This window comes from Zalophus californianus, chromosome 5 (genome assembly GCF_009762305.2).
Source record: "Zalophus californianus isolate mZalCal1 chromosome 5, mZalCal1.pri.v2, whole genome shotgun sequence".
Classification (NCBI taxonomy): Eukaryota; Metazoa; Chordata; class Mammalia; order Carnivora; family Otariidae; genus Zalophus; species Zalophus californianus.
Window position 1 is genome coordinate 61,308,890 of NC_045599.1, and position 17,985 is coordinate 61,326,874.

Consider the following 17,985-nt stretch of genomic DNA (forward strand, 5'->3'; position numbering starts at 1 on the left):
TGACTGAAAACTGAGGGAAAATAGAAAGACAATGAAGGGCAAAATAATTATTTTTATGTGTCAAAAGAAATTTTATAGACTTAATCTAATTTGATCCTGACAATAGTATTCTGAGGGTAAACTGAAATATCAGCCCACTTCACAGGTGAGGAACCTGAGGTCTAGAAGGCTGTTTGTCCAAAGTTATACTAATCCTAATGGTCTTTTATTAGCATTCTAAACATCCTCTACAGGAGTGCTGGATTTATGCTTATATACCCCAGGACTCCTTTGATGGTGAATAAGTAGCTTCAAGTGAAGGCACTTCTTTTCTGGCCAAAAAAAGAATGAAAACATGGGGTCTTCTGTATTTGCATAATTATATCCTTGTGGTGATTTATCAATACTTTCATTAGCTCTGTACTGTATGAATTAATACTTTAGTCTGTTTGGAATATATCTCTTCCCTTACAAAACTCTGAATCATTCATGGTTCTATGAATGTTTGTTGAGCAATCAACATATACTGCCAGGTATTGTGTAGGTATCAGGGATATGGTGATGGTCCCTGGTCTCAAAGAGATGGGCAGGCCAGTAGGGAAGAAAGGTCTGGGGACAACTTAGTGCAACAAAATTTTGCAGGTGTTGTGAAGCCAAGATAAGTAGAAAGAATGGGGAGAAAAGGAGTGGGCAAAGGTGTTTTTCTAGCTGCTTCTAGCTTCTACCTTATGATACAACTGGGGCTCCTAAGATACAGAATTGATAAAAGATCCAGGCCTTCATTAGCATGCCTGGTGAGGCATTGCTGTGAAAGAAAGACAGACCCTTGGGTGCATGGAGGATCCTATAACTGGTTTTTTAAAGAAAGGGTAAAATGCTTTGTTTGCCGTAAGCATCCACGTGAGTCTTCCTACTTAGACTCCATCTTGAGGCAGAAGTACACAACTTCATATTTTTTCCCCAAGTCTCTATGGCTAATATGTTAAATTCTACCAGATTGTATCTACAAGTGAATTGGAGAATAAGGCTAATAGAAAGTTCTATCTTTTTGAGTGACAATGATATAATTCATGAAATTATTATGTTTGATGGAGCCTTGATGTTGTGTGGCTTTGACACATATTATTTCATTCATTCAACAAATATATTTATGCAATGATAGTATATGCCAGGCACTGCTTAGGCACCTGTGATATATCACGAACAAAAGAGGTAACAACAACAAAAATTCTCTGACCTTATGTTGCTTACATTCTAGTGAGAGGAAGATCGAAAATAAACAATACATGTCATAAATAAGTACATACTGTTTTATGCTAGAAGGGGATAGGGCAGGGTAGGAAAGATTGCACTACTGGGGGTAGGTCTGGGTCAGTACACTTTTAAAACGGTGGTCCCTTCAGGCTGCAGGAGACAGCTAAAGAAAGGCTGTAGCAACTGGTGGAAATACCATGTAGATATGTGATGAAGGAAAAATCATTTCAAAGAGAGGGAAGAGCCATTTGTGAAGACTCCGAAGTAGGAGGACACTGCCTATTTTGAGGAATAGCATGAAATCAGTGTGGTTGAAGTGGAATGTATGAGAAGGAGATTAGGAAAAGAGGAAGTCAGAGAGGTAACAGAGGTCCAACCAGGGAGGGCCCCCTAAACCAATGAAAGGGTTTTAGCTTGTACTCTGAGTCAGATGAAAATCTCTTAAAGGGTTTGACAAAGGAATTCCATGATCTGACTTAAGTTTTAAAGGGATCGCTTTCCCGGCTGTGTTTCATATAGACTGGGAGCTGAGGGCAAGAGTGGCAGCAAGGAGCTGAATGAGAAGCTGCTGGAGTAACCCAGCCGAGACTTCCTGAAGGCTCAGCTCAGCAAGGCAGGAATGGAGCTGGAGATAAGGGTTGTGATTCCGGATTCATTCTGAAGGTAGAGCCAACAGGGTTTTATTATGGCTTTTATTTGGGTCATGAGAGAAAAAGAAGAATCAAGGATGTCTTCAGAGTTTTTGGCCTGAGCAACTAGAAGAATGGAGTTGTCATTACAGAGAGTTTGCAGTGAATATCAGAAGCTTACTCTACATAGGTTCAGTTTCAGAAGGCTATTAGACATTTGCATGGAGTTGTTAAGGAAGCAACTCACTAATACTGAGTTGTTAAGTGAGCAGCAGTCCAGCGTTTAGGGGAGAGGTCCAGGTGGGAGAGTCTGTGCATTTAGGTCGTGTTTAAGGCTGTGAGAGTATTGCGACCACCTAGGGAGTAAGTAGAGATAGAAATGAGAAAAGGGCCATGGACTGAGTCAGGCGTCATGGAGGACAGCAAGAGGACGGAGAAGGTTCCACTAGTGTGTTAGGACAGCCATGAGGGTGTGGTGTCCTGGAAGTCAAGTGAGGAAAATGTACCAAAGAGGAGGGAGTGGTCACGTGTCCACTGCTACTGAGGCCTGAGTACGGTAGTGAGTGCTCTGAGGTACTTAGCGATTTTGCCAATGCGGGGTTTGGTCAGTGGGTTGTAGGGACAGAGTGCCCCACTGTCGATTGAGCCTAGCCTGCCACCTAGCAGCCTGCATCTCAACTGGCTTTGTTCTCTGCTTAAAGCATTTTCATTTTATGGGGGAAATTATGCACTATACATACATTGATGGTATTTGTCAGTCTCCCAATATGTCTCTGGACATGTTCATTATTAATAAGATGAGCCCCCTGAATGCTTGAAAGTGTACTGTTTAATATTTTATTATGTATATGTAAAAATGTGGACATAAAAAGGAGCTAAAAATACTCCCACTCAGCCCACTAAATTAACATTTATCAAAGTATTTCCACCTAAGGGTTTTTGTAAACTTGCAGGTTCCTGAGTCTACATTCCAGACATCCCCCCAGCTTTAACAAGCTCCACAGATCACTTTTGCACAATTAAATTGGAGAAACTTGGCCCTGAAAATCAGTGGTTTCCATTTCTAAAACCTCCACAATCCTGCCGTGCAGAAATAATTTTACAGTTTGGCTCCCAGTGTATATATACATCATTTTCGTGTTTTACCTCATTTATATCTTTCTGTATTCCTGAAGATTCTTCATATTGGTGTCTTCGAATGGCCACACACACACTACCACATTAACATACCACTTTTCCAGCTTTTCCTAAATGGTTGGATATATTCCAGGTTTTAGCATTAATATGTGATGTGGTGCTAAACATTGTTATACAGGGAGTTACCCTCCCTTTCAAGGTCCCTTGTTGGCATATCTTCCCCACAGAGGGTAAGGTTCGTACAGAGGGCCTGATCACTTCCATGACTTCGCGATTCGTGACTTGACAGACTGCCAAAACGTAAGAAATCTGTAACTCATCATTTCACTACATCATCGGCAAGATATCTGTGCGACTTTTTCTAAGTCCTGTGCCATTGTTGAATTTTGTCATATTTATCACATCTTCCTATTTAATGAAAAAAGTGGTATGATTCTCTACTGGTTTTAATTTACATTTCTATAATTATCAATGAGATTAACATTTTCTACCATTTCTATTTCTTATCTGTTTATGCCAGATGGACAGTTATTCATTGGAACTATTCTACAGACTAAGGAAATAAACATTTTCCTTCAAGTCAAATTATGAATATGTTCTCCATTATTTTGTCATTTTATTTGTGTCACTCTGTTTTGCTAGATCTTAATTTTTCTGTGACTTGGTTTAAAGCCACCTTGCTAAGTTATTGTACCATGTTACACTAATCACATATGGCTCTTATTTATGATAATAAAGAGGTTTCTGACTATTGATACAATCCCAGTTTCACATAAAGAACTCGATACAAAAATTAAGTCTATTGGTTTTGCCAGGCCTCTTCTCTGAAGCTGTAATTTTTAGAAGTAACAATTGCTTGAATGATTAATTACACCTTTACTTACACCAGTAAGGCCATAATTAACTGTTGGCACCTCCAACAAAACGAACAAATAGCTAATGGTCTTGACCAATAATTCTTCCCTTTTCATCTATTTATAGGGAAAAATTTGAGGCTGAGGATTTGACCATTCATTTCAATATAGTGCATTCATTTATGCTTGTCTTCTTGTCATACATAATGGTGTATTAAACAGATTTTTCTGTAATTATGGGTATTAACTAAAATGCAGAATTAAAATTCACCTCTGAGCTTGGTTTGGGCAGATGTGTGAAAATGTGCACCTTGTATAGACAAATCTATAACACTCTCACATGCTTTCTCCCTTAAAATAGCTTCTTTGGAATCAATAGGGAATTTTTTATTTTAACATAAAAAGGTGAGTTAAAAGAGAAGAATTGAATCTAACCTTTCTTCCCACTACTTAGAAGTGTTAGAAGGTACAAAGGGTGGTGGTAGGTCACAGTAGACAGTGACCTTTGAACAGGTATTGCCTTAAGTAAGATCCTCAAAAGACCTTGCTGGAGAAGTCATTCTCAGCAATTTTCTAAGGACCAGTTGCCTCAAAATTGTCTGGGGCTATTGTGAACATGCATGTTATTCTCTTAATTCTATTAATTTCAAGGTTTACTGTAATTCACATAAATTTGGTGTATGCTCAAAGATATGTGACACTTTGCTTATCATGGTTCTTCTTGAATGAGTGAACTATATTCATTTTCTCAGGGCTCAGTCACTTTTCTCCAACATAACTAGAAGACAGGCTTATATGGTCATGAATATATGCCATGCCTTCCTATACACAGATTATCTTGTTGTAGTCCAACTTTTTATGGAAGAGAACCCTTTCTCCAGGGCAGCATCATTGAAAGTCCCAAATGGAAGTGAGAAAAAAACAGAACACTCTTGTTGAAGTAGAGCTAGTGGACTCAGAGCCCCCAGGAGTTCTGTTCGTAAACCCAGGTTGTCACTGCAGCCTGTCTGTGGAGCCTCTAGGAAATGAAGATTTTTGTTACATGGCCTTTGAGCTATGGCTCAGCTTGCATGTGTGTTTTGATTTCCTGAAACTTGAATGTAAGCAAAAAATTTTTTCTGTTGAAAATAATTTTAATGTTTCATACAGGAAATCACAGAGATTTATGAATGAGATATGACATTGGATAATGAGATGGTCAAAAGTAGTCACACAAATCTCTTTTGGACCTAAAATATTCATCTCAAGTTCCAATTTTGACAGTGTAGAGGACTGAGTTGATTTAGATCCCCTCTAGTTACAAAAACAGAAATGTTTAAGATATAAAATCAATATAATAAAATTTTTTAAAATACATTGGTGATATTTACAGATTGGTCATATTTTACAGAAATCCCTAGTTGTCAGAAATACCGAAGAAACTTAAAGTTAGAGCAGAAAGCTTCTAAGCTGAAGACCTAGAGACCTAGGAATGATTTTTGATTGAGTATTGGTCCCAAGCCCGAGGGGTTTTAACTAAAGGGACTGAGGTAGCTGTGGGCCCCTTAAACCAATTGAGCTCCCTGCTTAAATCCTGGATATTGGAAGGGTATCCCCTCTGTGAGATAAGAACTCAAAAAACTCTTCTCATTAGCCCAAAAAAGAAATAAGGAAGTTTGTCTTTGTCTTGGGTTCTGATTTTTAAAAAATTTCCTTTGGAAGAAATGAGTGTGTTTCTGGACTATGGATTTGAAATTTAAAGGCATAATATTCACATGGTGTGAAAAATCCAAACCGAGAAATTAACGTAAAAGCAATTTTGGGGACTGTTGAAATCTCAAGACTGTTTGGTAGGAGCAAACACAAAAGTCACTCCATTAGCAACACTTTACAGTTCACGCCTCATGACAGTGTGCTCAAAATCAAAAATTACAAATCTTGTAAGTAACTTATCTCTCATGAGAGAGTCAGAAGACACAGTGAACAGCAGAATTAATATTGCTGGAATTTCAGATAATAGGGTGACAACTTGGAAAAGACTGTAAAATAAGAATGTTTAAAATATTTTAAAGCCAGAAGGAGGAAGGAAGGAAGGAAGGAAGATAGATGAAGGGAAGGAAGTGAGGGAGGGAGGCAGGGAGGGAGGAAGGAAGGAAAAATAAAAGATTACTATGTAAAAAGGACCAGGTTGATGTGTCAAAGAATCAAATAGAAAATCTCAACATAGAAACTATAATCCTAAATCATCCTAAAGCTGTTGTTTGTGTAACTCTGCCATTTGCTTAAAATGTTAAAGGAAACTGAAGGAACATTGTTCATTTTCCACCATACACCATCTCTGTCCTCTCACTTCCTGCATTGGTAACTCAGGCGGCATCCTCATTGTGCTTTAGAAACACTGAGAATGAAAAGAAGGCCACTGGGGTAAAGGATCACTTATCGCATCTCTTCTCTCCCTGTCTGTGTCTAAGTCCTGTCCCCATACAACACTCTTCCCCATGCCCCTCACCCTCCACCAGTCAACCTCTTCACACCATTTAATTACAGTTATAAATCACTACACGGTATCCTAGTAACTAGAAATAAGTTCTGATTTTAAAAATTGCTTAAATCTTTTTTCATTTTCTGTTTTGTTCAAAAAGAAGATGTGTAATTCAAAATAAATCCTTCTCTAACTTTTCTCTAATTGCAAAGGGAATTTTTAAATTGATAAGGCATAAGTAAATAAGGCAGTGGAAATTAGCAGAAGTTCTTGAATTTTTCTCCTAAAAAGAAAAGAGAAAAAGATGAACAGGGCTTCATGCATTCCAGAAACAGGAGAAATTACACAATGCATCCTCATCAAATCAACATGGTGCCAATAGAAACTGCTAGAGAAGCGAGTAAAGTGTGGGAAAAAAACACCTCAGAAGCAGGCGTAGAGCCTACTGGTGAGACAGAAGATGAATTCCATCCGTGAAAGCCAACATTTCTACTCAGCCTGCCCCAGACCACCTTCAGGCAGAGAATGAATATCGCAGAGGCAATTACTGTCAGAAGGTATAAACCTCTCAACTGGTGCAGCTACTGGCAGAGAATTGTGATGATGTGACATTGGGGCCAGAGTCCTTAGGCAGTACATTCCAGGAGAATACAGCTCTTATATCTGTCCTCAGGTATTTGCCAGGTGCACAGTTTGGGTATCTGGGCATTGAATCTGTTCTTCAATGTATAATGTTTACATGCTGCTGTGTGTGTGTGCACAGAGACAAAATGAGAAACTCAACTTGTTTTTGTGGCTATAAACAATTCTGAGACTATATGATCTGCCTAGGTTTTCATGTGGGTTGAAATTGTTTGTTTTCTAATTTCGCAGTGTGTGGACAATATACGGTGTAATGGTTTAATGACTATAGTATTTGAAGAGAATTCCAAGGTTACTGTGCCACATATGATTAAGTAAGTGTAATAATCCTTTCCCTTACATTTTAATCAAGTCAAATTGGTAGAGAACATAAAGCCCTGCATAAAACATTGCTTCAGTAGGATTCTGCTTCACTTTTGTGAATATGTTTCTTGACAGTAATGCAATAATTCATGGTATGCTATTATAAATCATAAGACTATCAAAATGGTTTTTTAGATTCGTGTTTATTGATTCATAGCATAAGAAAATGTTTTTCATACTGTTACATATGCTTTTATTCAGGACAAAAGCCTATTGAGATTTTTCAAGTTCAATATAAAAAGTTGTGACAGCCAGATGTATCCAAGGTCAGAGGCTGGGTCAAAGTATGGCACATTCTTTTTGCATCTTCCCAGTGGATCTGAATCGTATTACTCAGATTTGGTTGTAGAGATATATTTAGATTGCGAAGACACTTGACATGCATCAATTGGCCTTCCCAGGGTACTGTCTACTACTGCCCATAGGTGGATTTGCCCAAGTCTGTCATCATGCTGTCTCTCTGTTTTGTTAACAAAACATATCCTATAATTTAAGGTAGTCAATAGGGAAATGGTAGTTTAAAATGAGAAGTTATATCATTAAGTGTGTGCCATTGCTCTCTGTATTAATGCTTTTGTCTCTACATACTTTTTTGATTATAAATTGTGAAATTGTTTCAGGAGTATTTTGAAGCTCACCAAATTGTTCCCTGTTCTCATTTTTTTTTTTTTTTTGGTTATTTGTAGTTCAAATTCTAAGAATAAAATGTATTTTTGAAAGCAGTCCTGTTATATCTTTAAAAAAAGTTACATGAAACCAAGAAAATATTTGTCTTCTATGCATTTTTAATGTGGATTGTTTTTAGATCTAAGCTGTTTGTGCTAAGGCAATAAATAACATTAATTTTCCTCTTCTGATAGGAAATTAGTGTACTTAGCACCATCCCAACAGTACAACTTTTAGAACTTATTATTTACTGTATCAGATGAAGACAGAGTATGTTATACTCCTGCCGTAATTACTGCAGGAAAATATAAACTGTGAAAGAATGATAATATTTTAAATTACTGGTCAAATTTAAAAATATTTTAGGTAGAATCGTTTTAAGACTCTAGGGCGAAGATTCCTTTAGCATTCTGTTTTTTGGTTTTTGATTTAGTATAGTTTTTTGGAACCACATTAGTTAAAAATGTATGATGCTAAGATTAAGACCAGGTATGCAGTATTCAATCAAAAGGTCCAAATTGTGACTTAATTTTTAAATTCACATCATTTGGTTAGAGTTATTTTAATTTTCTACCACAGGATGCTTATTTTAATATTTCACAAAATAGCATATGTAACTTATTATTCATTTTTAAAAGTAGTTTCTTGAAGGCTAGACAGCCATGAAAGTCCCAACTGCTTTAGAATGAGAATATGTGAATTGGACATTGCAGCCAAGTTATAAGCTCCTAAACCCTAGAGCTACTTTACGTATGCTATACATACATTTTGTTGACTTTAAAAATGAATACAGACACAAATTCTCATTTTGTGCCTGACTGGTTATGGCTGGTGCCCAAAGGCATCTTCTGTCTCCTATGATGTCCGTTTGACAAGTGTCCATATCCAACCTTGTAGTGTAACTACCTCACACACAGACCAAGACTTCCCTCTTATGGGTATACAGAGTGCTGCTTGAATGAGTAGGAACCGCTCTCCTGCTAGGACAGAAACCTGTAAAGATTTTCTATTAGAGTCACGCATATTTTGATGCCCATCTATCCTATTCTAGACGTAATCCCAAGGCAAAGTAAAGTCTCATATATTTCTTCGTTCCTCTTTTCCCAGACTTACTGAGCCTGGTTTTCCTCAGTCGGAGGAAAGAGGATAATTTTGCAGTCTCTCTTCCTTCTGATAGTTCCCCCTGTGTCCCTATTCTACCCTAAATTCTGTATTAGTGCCTCCCTGTGCCTCTCCTTGGCCACATACCATGAAAAAAAAAAGACAACATTTTTTTGATAGTTAAAAGAAAAACTATCCTAATTGTGTCTTGTTACATGGCATCACTTTGCAGGCACTCACTTCCCTTTAAAACTTAATTATAATAGGTGATTTGGGTTTCATGTCTCAAGATTGCTTTTTTAAATTCACCAAAAAGGACTTGTTATTGTCACAGGAGGTTTAAGTAATGCATTATATCTCACTTGAGAGCCCCTTAGGAAATAAACACTGTGTTCAGTGTAATAAAAGAAAATTAAATAATTTTATCATATTTAATTTATTATCTTTTCTTAAAAGGAAAATATAATTTTGAAGGACAGTGGTATAATTAGTCAGTTTTATTTTAATTTAATGTTGCCACACATATTTTTTTCTTCCAGTGTTGTTGTTTTTTAAGTAAGCTCTATGCCCAACGTGGGGCTAGAATTCACAACCCTGAGGTTGAGTTGCATGCTCTACCAACTGAGCCAGCCAGGTACCCCATTTCTTCCAGTGTTTGGAGTAAAGTAATTAGAATCAAAAGCTGCAAAGCTCAGAGCTATTATTAGAATGCAAAATTATGATACTGATTAGGTGAAAATACCCCTTTAAATGATGCTTCCATTTTAGGGTAGGGTAGGGTAAGGCTCGCTTCCTTTTAATAATAGTTGACCTCACCTTTCTTAGAAAATAGAGATTTTTAATAGGAAAATGGTCGGGGAGAAATTGATTACCTCAGTCAGCCATCTTCTGGACAGCCTTATTGATTGATGAAAGTTCTGAGGTCTTTCTCCTAATGAGAAAATTAAGAACCATAAGAGTAAAGTTGATTAAGGGTCACATAGTGAGTGGAAAAAAAGAGCCCCATGCCATTTTCAAGAATCTCAAAAGATGTGCTTGTGTATTTTCGAGATCAATGAAGTGGCTCAAACAAATGGGCCACCCTTAGTTTCTGGGGAGGGGTAAGGTAAGCTGCTCATTTAAAATGCTCCTTCGAGCCTGTAAATGAAGTACTCTTGCCTCACCAAGCATATGTTGGGGTGGGAAGTTTCCAAGAGCAAGCTAAGAAGGTTATTGATTCCTTTTTATTTGAAGGAAAATGAATATACAATTTAAAATCCCTCGGAGTGCTGAAGGGGCTAATTTAGGGCACTCACAACAAGTGAGCTGATTCTAAGCAAGCAATCACCTTACTGAACATTCCTGGCCCTGCAGCATGTCCGTTCATCAAGTCCTGGTGCAATCCAGGACTTCACTGTTGGCTTGTTCTGAGATACTGCAGTGGAGGGGAATAAGGGGTCTCAGAAGGCATTGCGAAAGCTCTGGGCAGTCCTAACAAAGGTGTGCATTTCTTTGAGCCCCACTTGGATTCAGCCCCTGCTTCCAGGCATCCCCTCTTGCAAGCTTTGCCTTTCTGCTGGCCTCTTTTGCCCTTTCAAACAAATGTGCACCACTGGCTGAGCGCTCTAAGCACACCCACAGATTGTGAGGGCTGCTGTGTGAACCTTCCTGCTAGCGTACTCATCCACCTCGACAGGCTGCTCAGGCACCCAGGGAATCCAGTAGGGGAAAGGAGCAGCTACATGGGAGGTTTTACAGAATGGGGAAAAAACAGAACACTGAAGGGGGTAATGGTGGATACTGTTCATGGAGAATGTCATCCATTACTTTTTTTTTTAAAGGAAGATATTTTTAACACTTCAAAATATTGCAAAATAATGAAGACATAACATTTCACACAATTTATGGATTAAACTGTACTACTCATAAAATGGATAGACTTAAATGCGCTAATGAGCCAGGAAGAATGGAGTGAATTAAGCATTCAGTTCAAGAAGTTAGAAAAAGAATGACAAAGTAAACTGTAAGAAGGTGTGGGAAGAAAATAAGATAAGAACAGACATGAATACATTAAAATATAGAAAAACAGTAGAATTGATCAAAGAGCCAGTTCTAAAGGGAAAAATACCTAATAACATAGCCTGTTGGTCAGTTTAGTTAAGAAAAAACTGGGGGGGGGGACATAAATGCACAAAATTAGAAGTGAGGAAAAAAATAACCATAAATATAGCAGTGATATCTGTGTCTCCCTCTCCCCCACTACCCATTACTTACTGAGCACACTTCTGATATGCTGATTTAAAGACATAAGCAATGCCCCTCCTAAATAGGGCATTTAGTTTCATTTCCCTAATAAAACATGATTGAACTAGAGAGAGAAGTGAAGGATAGCAGAATGTGCCACCCCGAAACATGCCACTTGGGCGTATTGATTGAGCTGTAGGTACTTGAAAAACAGCAAATGCAGGGAGAAACTTTCTCTGAATTCCTTTTATTTGCCTAAAGACAGATCCTCCAAAAGGCACTCAGTTGTCATAAATCCCCTCCCTGGGAATTTCATCAACCAACTTCTATTGTAGGAGAGGATACTAGAAGTCAGCTCCACACCTAGATGAACTGTCCCAAACTATCCTATATCCCATCTAGTCTCCTAGGGGCCCATTCATCTTTCCTAAAAATCATTTACTCTCCCCTAAGAGGCCTACCCCTCCTGCCCCCCCCCTTCCTTATTAAGGTGGTATTTAAGCCTGAATTCTAAGCCACCTCTGGGAGTTGCTTATTTTTCCCTGGGTATCTCCCATGTGTACATGAGGTATGCGTGTTAATAAACTTCTGTTTGTTTTTCTCTTGCTAATCTGTCTTTTATTACAAGAGTCTCAGCCAAGAACTCAGAAAGGTAGAGGGAAAATTATTTTTCTTCCCCTACAGAAGGAATCCACAGAACGAAATGAATTATTCTTACCTTCTCTGCAATTAATTCTGATCTCCCTAAATTATAAGGACATAGTTGATGTTTTTATAGCCCTGCCTTCTTACATGTAATAAGTCATATCAACATCTTTTATCAAATACAATTGTGAAGCCCACATACAAGTTTGTGTTTTGGAATACTGAAATACTCAGTGGCTGAGAGGAAGCCATGTCCCGGTTTTGTTCTTATGTTCCTGCTTTGTGGGTAGGTCTGATGCCCGTCTTCATAAAGATGACACCGACATTTGCTTCAGTAAAACACTGAACTCCTGCAAAGTGCCCCAGATCCGCTATGCCAGTGTGGAGCGCCTCCTGGAGCGGCTGACAGACTTGCGGTTTCTCAGTATCGATTTCCTCAACACCTTTCTGCACACCTATCGTATTTTCACTACGGCAGCTGTGGTGCTGGCCAAACTTTCCGACATATACAAGAGGCCTTTTACCTCCATCCCTGTCAGGTAGGCTCTGGACTTGCCTGTCGTGGAAGTTGGCTCTCATGGTCCCTGGGTCTCCATGCAGATTTCTACCGGACTGGCTCACCTGGGAACTTACATGCCCTGCCTGTAGAAGGGGGTGGGTTGAGGTCACAGATAGTTCTCCATGGAAGAAGCTGAGAAGCCTAGAGTCCTCAAGTCATCTTTGCTTGCTCCATGATTATTTGGAAGCTAACTGTATTGTTTTAGGCTTTCCTATTTTTTTTTTTTTTAACACTTGGGCTTTTCAAACTTTAACATGCGTTAAGAATCACCCAGGGGTCTTGTTAAATTGCAGACTGTGATGTAGCATGTCTGGAGTGGAGCCTGAGTTCTGCATTTCTGACAAGCTCCCCAGAGATACCAATGCTACTGGTCTTTGACCCACAGTTGAGTAAGCAAGGGATTAGACAAGGCCTAAAATGTGTCTGTATTCCGTCAGCAAGTATGTGGTATATAGGTAGCATTTAAATGAAGTAAATCCAGCAACGGAAGTGTGATGATATTGTGGCCTTTTAATGGAGGGAGCATGTTCTGAATGATAAGGGAATCCTCTTTACTTAACTGTCTTCTGTCCATGGCTTCTGTTCTTACTTTTAGGTCATTAGAATTGTTTTTTGCCACCAGCCAGAACAATAGAGGTGAACATTTGGTGGATGGCAAATCCCCACGCTTGTGTCGCAAATTCTCTTCCCCACCACCGCTGGCTGTGTCCAGGACGTCCTCCCCAGTGAGGGCCAGAAAGCTGTCCTTGACTTCTCCGTTGAACTCAAGGATAGGAGCGTTGGACCTGACTACCTGCTCAGCGTCCAGCAGTCCTACCACCACCCACAGCCCTGCTGCATCCCCGCCACCGCACACTGGCAAAGTACCGTTGGATCTTAGCAGAGGCCTTCCTTCTCCAGAACAAAGCCCGGGATCTATAGAGGAGCCTGTAGATAACCCCCGCGTGGATCTGTGTAACAAGCTAAAACGAAGTATTCAAAGAGGTATTATCCAGCTGCCACAGCCTGTGTTTGTTTGCTGGCCACCTGCTTCCCCACCATTCCTTCTGGAGCCCTAGATCCCTCTCTTTATAGCTTTCCTACTCCTGTGTAGAAAGTAGAATGAATACAATGGCTAGTTAGAAGAGGCAATGCCTGTAGGTCACTCTAGTCTGTGTGGGAAGGAGGGCAAAGTTAGCTGTCCTGGGGTCTTTTACAGTAAAAGGCTGATTGTAGTCAGCTGTGTATGGAAAGACAGCGTTATCTGAACCGTATTACTGGAAGAGTCCTCATGGAATTTGGTTAAGGCTGTTTGGTAACGAGCCTAACATGATACTTTGTGTAGAGGTAGGAGGTGGGCACCCTTTTCTGGGAACTTGGGCCTCAGAGCCTTCTCCTTCAGTGTCTGCCTTGAACACCAGTACTGCTTCCAGTCTCCCCTGCTGAGGATGACCCAGCCGGAAGCATTAAGATGGCTTCTTCAGTTTAGTTACCAAGGCAGTGCTTCATACTACAACAGAGATAGAGTGAGAAAAATAAAATTCGAGACAGTGTTCATTGTCCATGACAGCCAAAATGGTTTTTTTAAAAAGGTGAATTAGATATGTTTTCCTGATTAAATTCTCTAATGACTTTCTGTGGCACTTAGATTAAAATCTATTTTCCCTCACAAGGCCTTCAGATACTATGAGACTTGGATCTTGTCTCTCCAACCCCTGTTCCCATCATGCTCCCTCATCCACAGGGACTTCCTTTTTGTGTCTCAGAAACAGCTCAACAATTTCTGCCTCAGGGCGTTTGCACTTGTTCTTCCTCCTGCCTAGACATATAAGTTCCATAAGATAAGCAACATTGTCTATCTTATTCATCTGTGTACTCTCAGTGCCTTGGCCAGTGCCTGCCAGGTAGTTAATTTTTGTTAAATGAATGAATCAAGCAAAACATTCAGTTAACTAACCAAGGATCCTGTGTTCTGTCACCTTACCTTTTGCAGCTCAGTACAATGTAGGGGTTAGAGGAGGTGACTTTTGTTGCTTTAGTGTTTCTGTGGTGAAAATAAAAAAGGTTTCATAGCCAAATTAGCAAATAACTTTTTTTTCTGTATGATAACTGCTTTATTTACTGATGACATAAAAAAAAATTGGGTATTTAATCAAAGTGTCCAAATTTCAAGGAGGATCACCCAGATGGAAGCATAGACCCTTGGCTTCTCTACCGGCTTGAAGCTTCTATATATTGCCTAGCTCAGATAATTTAAAAATAAGCCTCCTGAGTGAAGTACTTAATGGAATTTTAACTGGATGGTTGTCATTATCAAAAGTAGCACCCTTTTAAACAAGAAATTCTTTAAATTGACAAGTTAGCAACTAAGGAGGAGGGAAGGAGGAAGATAATTAAAAAGTCATTACAACAACAAGCTTTAGTAGAATCATGATGGATTCTTCTTGGGAATAATGAGGCAGCACACAAGCTGACAAGTACATTTGGGGTTCCATCCAGCACCAGTGCCTGGGAACCTCTGTGGAGAGAGCAACTTAGGGAAGCTTATCACAGACCTGCCCCCTGGGGCAGGGTGCCCTGGAAAGTATAGGAACTTCCCTGAATATGGGAAGGTCTGTTCCTTCCTTTAATTGGATTGCAGCAAATAGAAGTCTGGGGTAAGTCTGGATTCTTGTGTTATTTTGAGTTAGGAGAGCTTTAGGAGTAAGCATGTCATGGCTTTGAGTTTGGTCTGAATTCATGTTGTGGTTCTAGAGGTCCTCAGTCAAGCTGCCCGTTGCCCATCGTGGCTAATTCTTCCTCTTAACTTGTTAACAGATTGTGACATTGCTCACCAAGTTCCCTAGTTCTGGTATTCAACGCCCAAGCCCAGAGTGTGTAGCAATGGTCCAATGTTTGTCTTACTATATAGGATGGAGGTGTGGTCACTGGTAGGAATCAGTAGTTTTTTCCCCTATTCAAGTTAGACTCAGGGAGACCAAGATAAATGAGGAAGAACTGGATTAAGCTCCGAATGAAGGACACTGACAAAGGCTCCTAGGGACTGGTCAGTGCAGATGTTGGACAGAGTTGCAATCACTGTGTTCTCAGCTCGTGGCAGCTGGAGAGCTTGTCATGTGGCAGCATTGAGCATTTATGACTGGCAGCCAAAGGTGGAGAAAACCTATGAATAATGGTGTGGTAAAAATATTAGGTTCTCAGGGGCATCTGGGTGGCTCAGTTGTTTGAGTGTCCGACTCTTGGCTTCTCAGCCCAGGTCGTGGTCTCTGGGTTATGAGATCGAGCCCTGTGTGACAGTCTGCTTCTCTCCCTCTCTTCTCCCTCTGCACCCTCTCCCCACCCCCGCATCCCCTGAGCTCGTGCGAACTCTTTCTCTCTCTCAAATAAATAAATAAATAAATAAATAATCTTTAAAAAAATTTAGGTTCTCTGCCACATTAGAAAAATAGTAGAGGGCTTAATGCCCCGATTTTCACTGGATTTCCCCCAAACAAATGATTTGCAGTTAGATTTTTCAAGAGTTAGTTTATCCATGTGGTTCATGAATTAGAGATGTCATTTTGCTCTTCCAGGTCATTGTTAAATGCAGAGCTGTTTTCACTCTGGGTGATGGAGAAGTTCCAGGATTGTGTCACGTGGGCCCCATGGCACTTGATGAAGCACACTAGGGCCAACCTCTCCTCCAGAGAGGGCAGCTCCTCTACCCTCTTTGTTTCTTATTCACATCCACTAATGTGCACCCCCTTATTGCTCACCAATTGCCCCCCCAGTCCTTCCATGCCACTTCTTTGCTCCTGGTCACTTCTTTACATCATTCTTTCTTATTTTTTTTCAAAATTTTATTTAAATTTTAGGTAGTTAACATACAGTTCAATATTGGTTTCAGGAATAGAATTCAGTGGTTCATCACTTGCATACAGCCTAAAAGTGCCCTCCTGAATGCCCATCACCCATCCAGCCCCTCCGCCATCCAGCTCTCTCCATCAACCCTCAGTTTGTTTTCTATCGTTAAGAGTCTCTTATGGTTTGTTTCCCTCTCTCTTCCCCCCCCTTCCCATATGTTCATCTGTTTTGTTTCTTAAATTCTACATGAGTGAAATCATACGGTATTTGTCTTTCTCTGACTTATTTCGCTTAGCATAATACATCTAGCTCCACCCACCCCACATTGTTGCAAATGGCAAGATTTCATTCTTTTTGATGACTAATATTCCATTACACACACACACACACACACACACACACACACACACCATCTCTTCTTCATCCATTCATCAGTTGATGGACATTTGGGCTCTTTCATATTAACTTGGCTATTGTTGATAATGCTGCTATTGTGATAACATCACCCCCGATGCTAAACATCGGGGTGCATGTACCCCTTCAAATCTGTTTTTAGTATCCTTTGGGTAAATATCTAGTAGTGCAATTGCTGGATCATAGAGTGGTTCTATTTTTAACTTTTTGAGGAAGCTCCATACTGTCTTCCAGAGTGGCTGCACCAGTTTGCATTCGCACCAACAGTGCAAGAGGGTTCCCTTTTCTCCACATCCTCACCAATCTGTTGTTTCCTGTGTTGTTGAATTTAGCCATGCTGACAGGTGTGAGGTGGTATCTCATCATGGTTTTGATTTGTATTTCCCTGATGATGAGTGATGTTGAGCATCTTTTCATGTGTCTGTTAGCCATCTGGATGTCTTCTTTGGAGAAATGTCTATTCATGTCTTCTGCCCATTTCTTAACTGGATTATTTGGTTTTTGGGTGTTGAGTTTGATATGTTCTGTATAGATTTTGGATACTAACCCTTTATCAGATATGTCATTTGCAAATATCTTCTCCTATTCTGTAGGCTACCTTTTAGTTTTGTTGATTATTTCCTTTGCTGTGCAGAAGCTTTTTATCTTGATGAAGTCCCAATAGTTCATTTTTGCTTTTGTTTTCCTCTGGTGACATGTCTAGGAAGAAGTTGCTACAGCTGAGGTCGAAGAGGTTGCTGCCTGTATTCTCCACTAGGATTTTGATGGTTTCTGGTCTCACATTTAGGTCTTTTATGCATTTTGAATTTATTTTTGTGTATGGTGTAACAAAGTGGTCCAGTTTCATTCTTCTGCATGTTGATATCCAGTTTTCCCATCATTTCTTGAAGAGACTTTTTTCCATTAGATATTCTTTCTTGCTTTGTTGAGGATTAGTTGACCATAGAGTTGTGGGTCCCTTTCTGGGTTCTCTATTCTGTTCCATTGATCCAGATGTCTGTTTTTGTACCAGTACCATAGAGCTTTGATGATTACAGCTTTGTAATATAGGTTGAAGTCTGGAATCATGATTCCTCCAGCTTTGCTTTTCTTTTTCAGGGTTGCTTTGTCCATTCGGGGTCTTTCGTGGTTCCAGACAAATTTTAGGATTGCTGCTTCTAGCTCTGTGAAAAATACTGGTGGTGTTTTGACAGGGATTGCATTAAATGTGTAGATTGCTTTGGGTAGTATAGACAT

The 17,985-nt window shown here is 39.7% G+C and overlaps 1 protein-coding gene across 1 annotated transcript in view; it reads left to right on the forward strand.

Annotated features, from left to right (window-relative positions):
• RASGRF2 (Ras protein specific guanine nucleotide releasing factor 2) overlaps nucleotides 1-17,985 on the forward strand; it is a 230,024-nt gene that overhangs the window by 109,269 nt on the left and 102,770 nt on the right. The window contains 3 exon segments of the mRNA XM_027606459.2: nucleotides 7,188-7,270; nucleotides 12,245-12,493; nucleotides 13,109-13,497. Coding sequence (XP_027462260.2) covers nucleotides 7,188-7,270; nucleotides 12,245-12,493; nucleotides 13,109-13,497 — 721 coding nt within the window.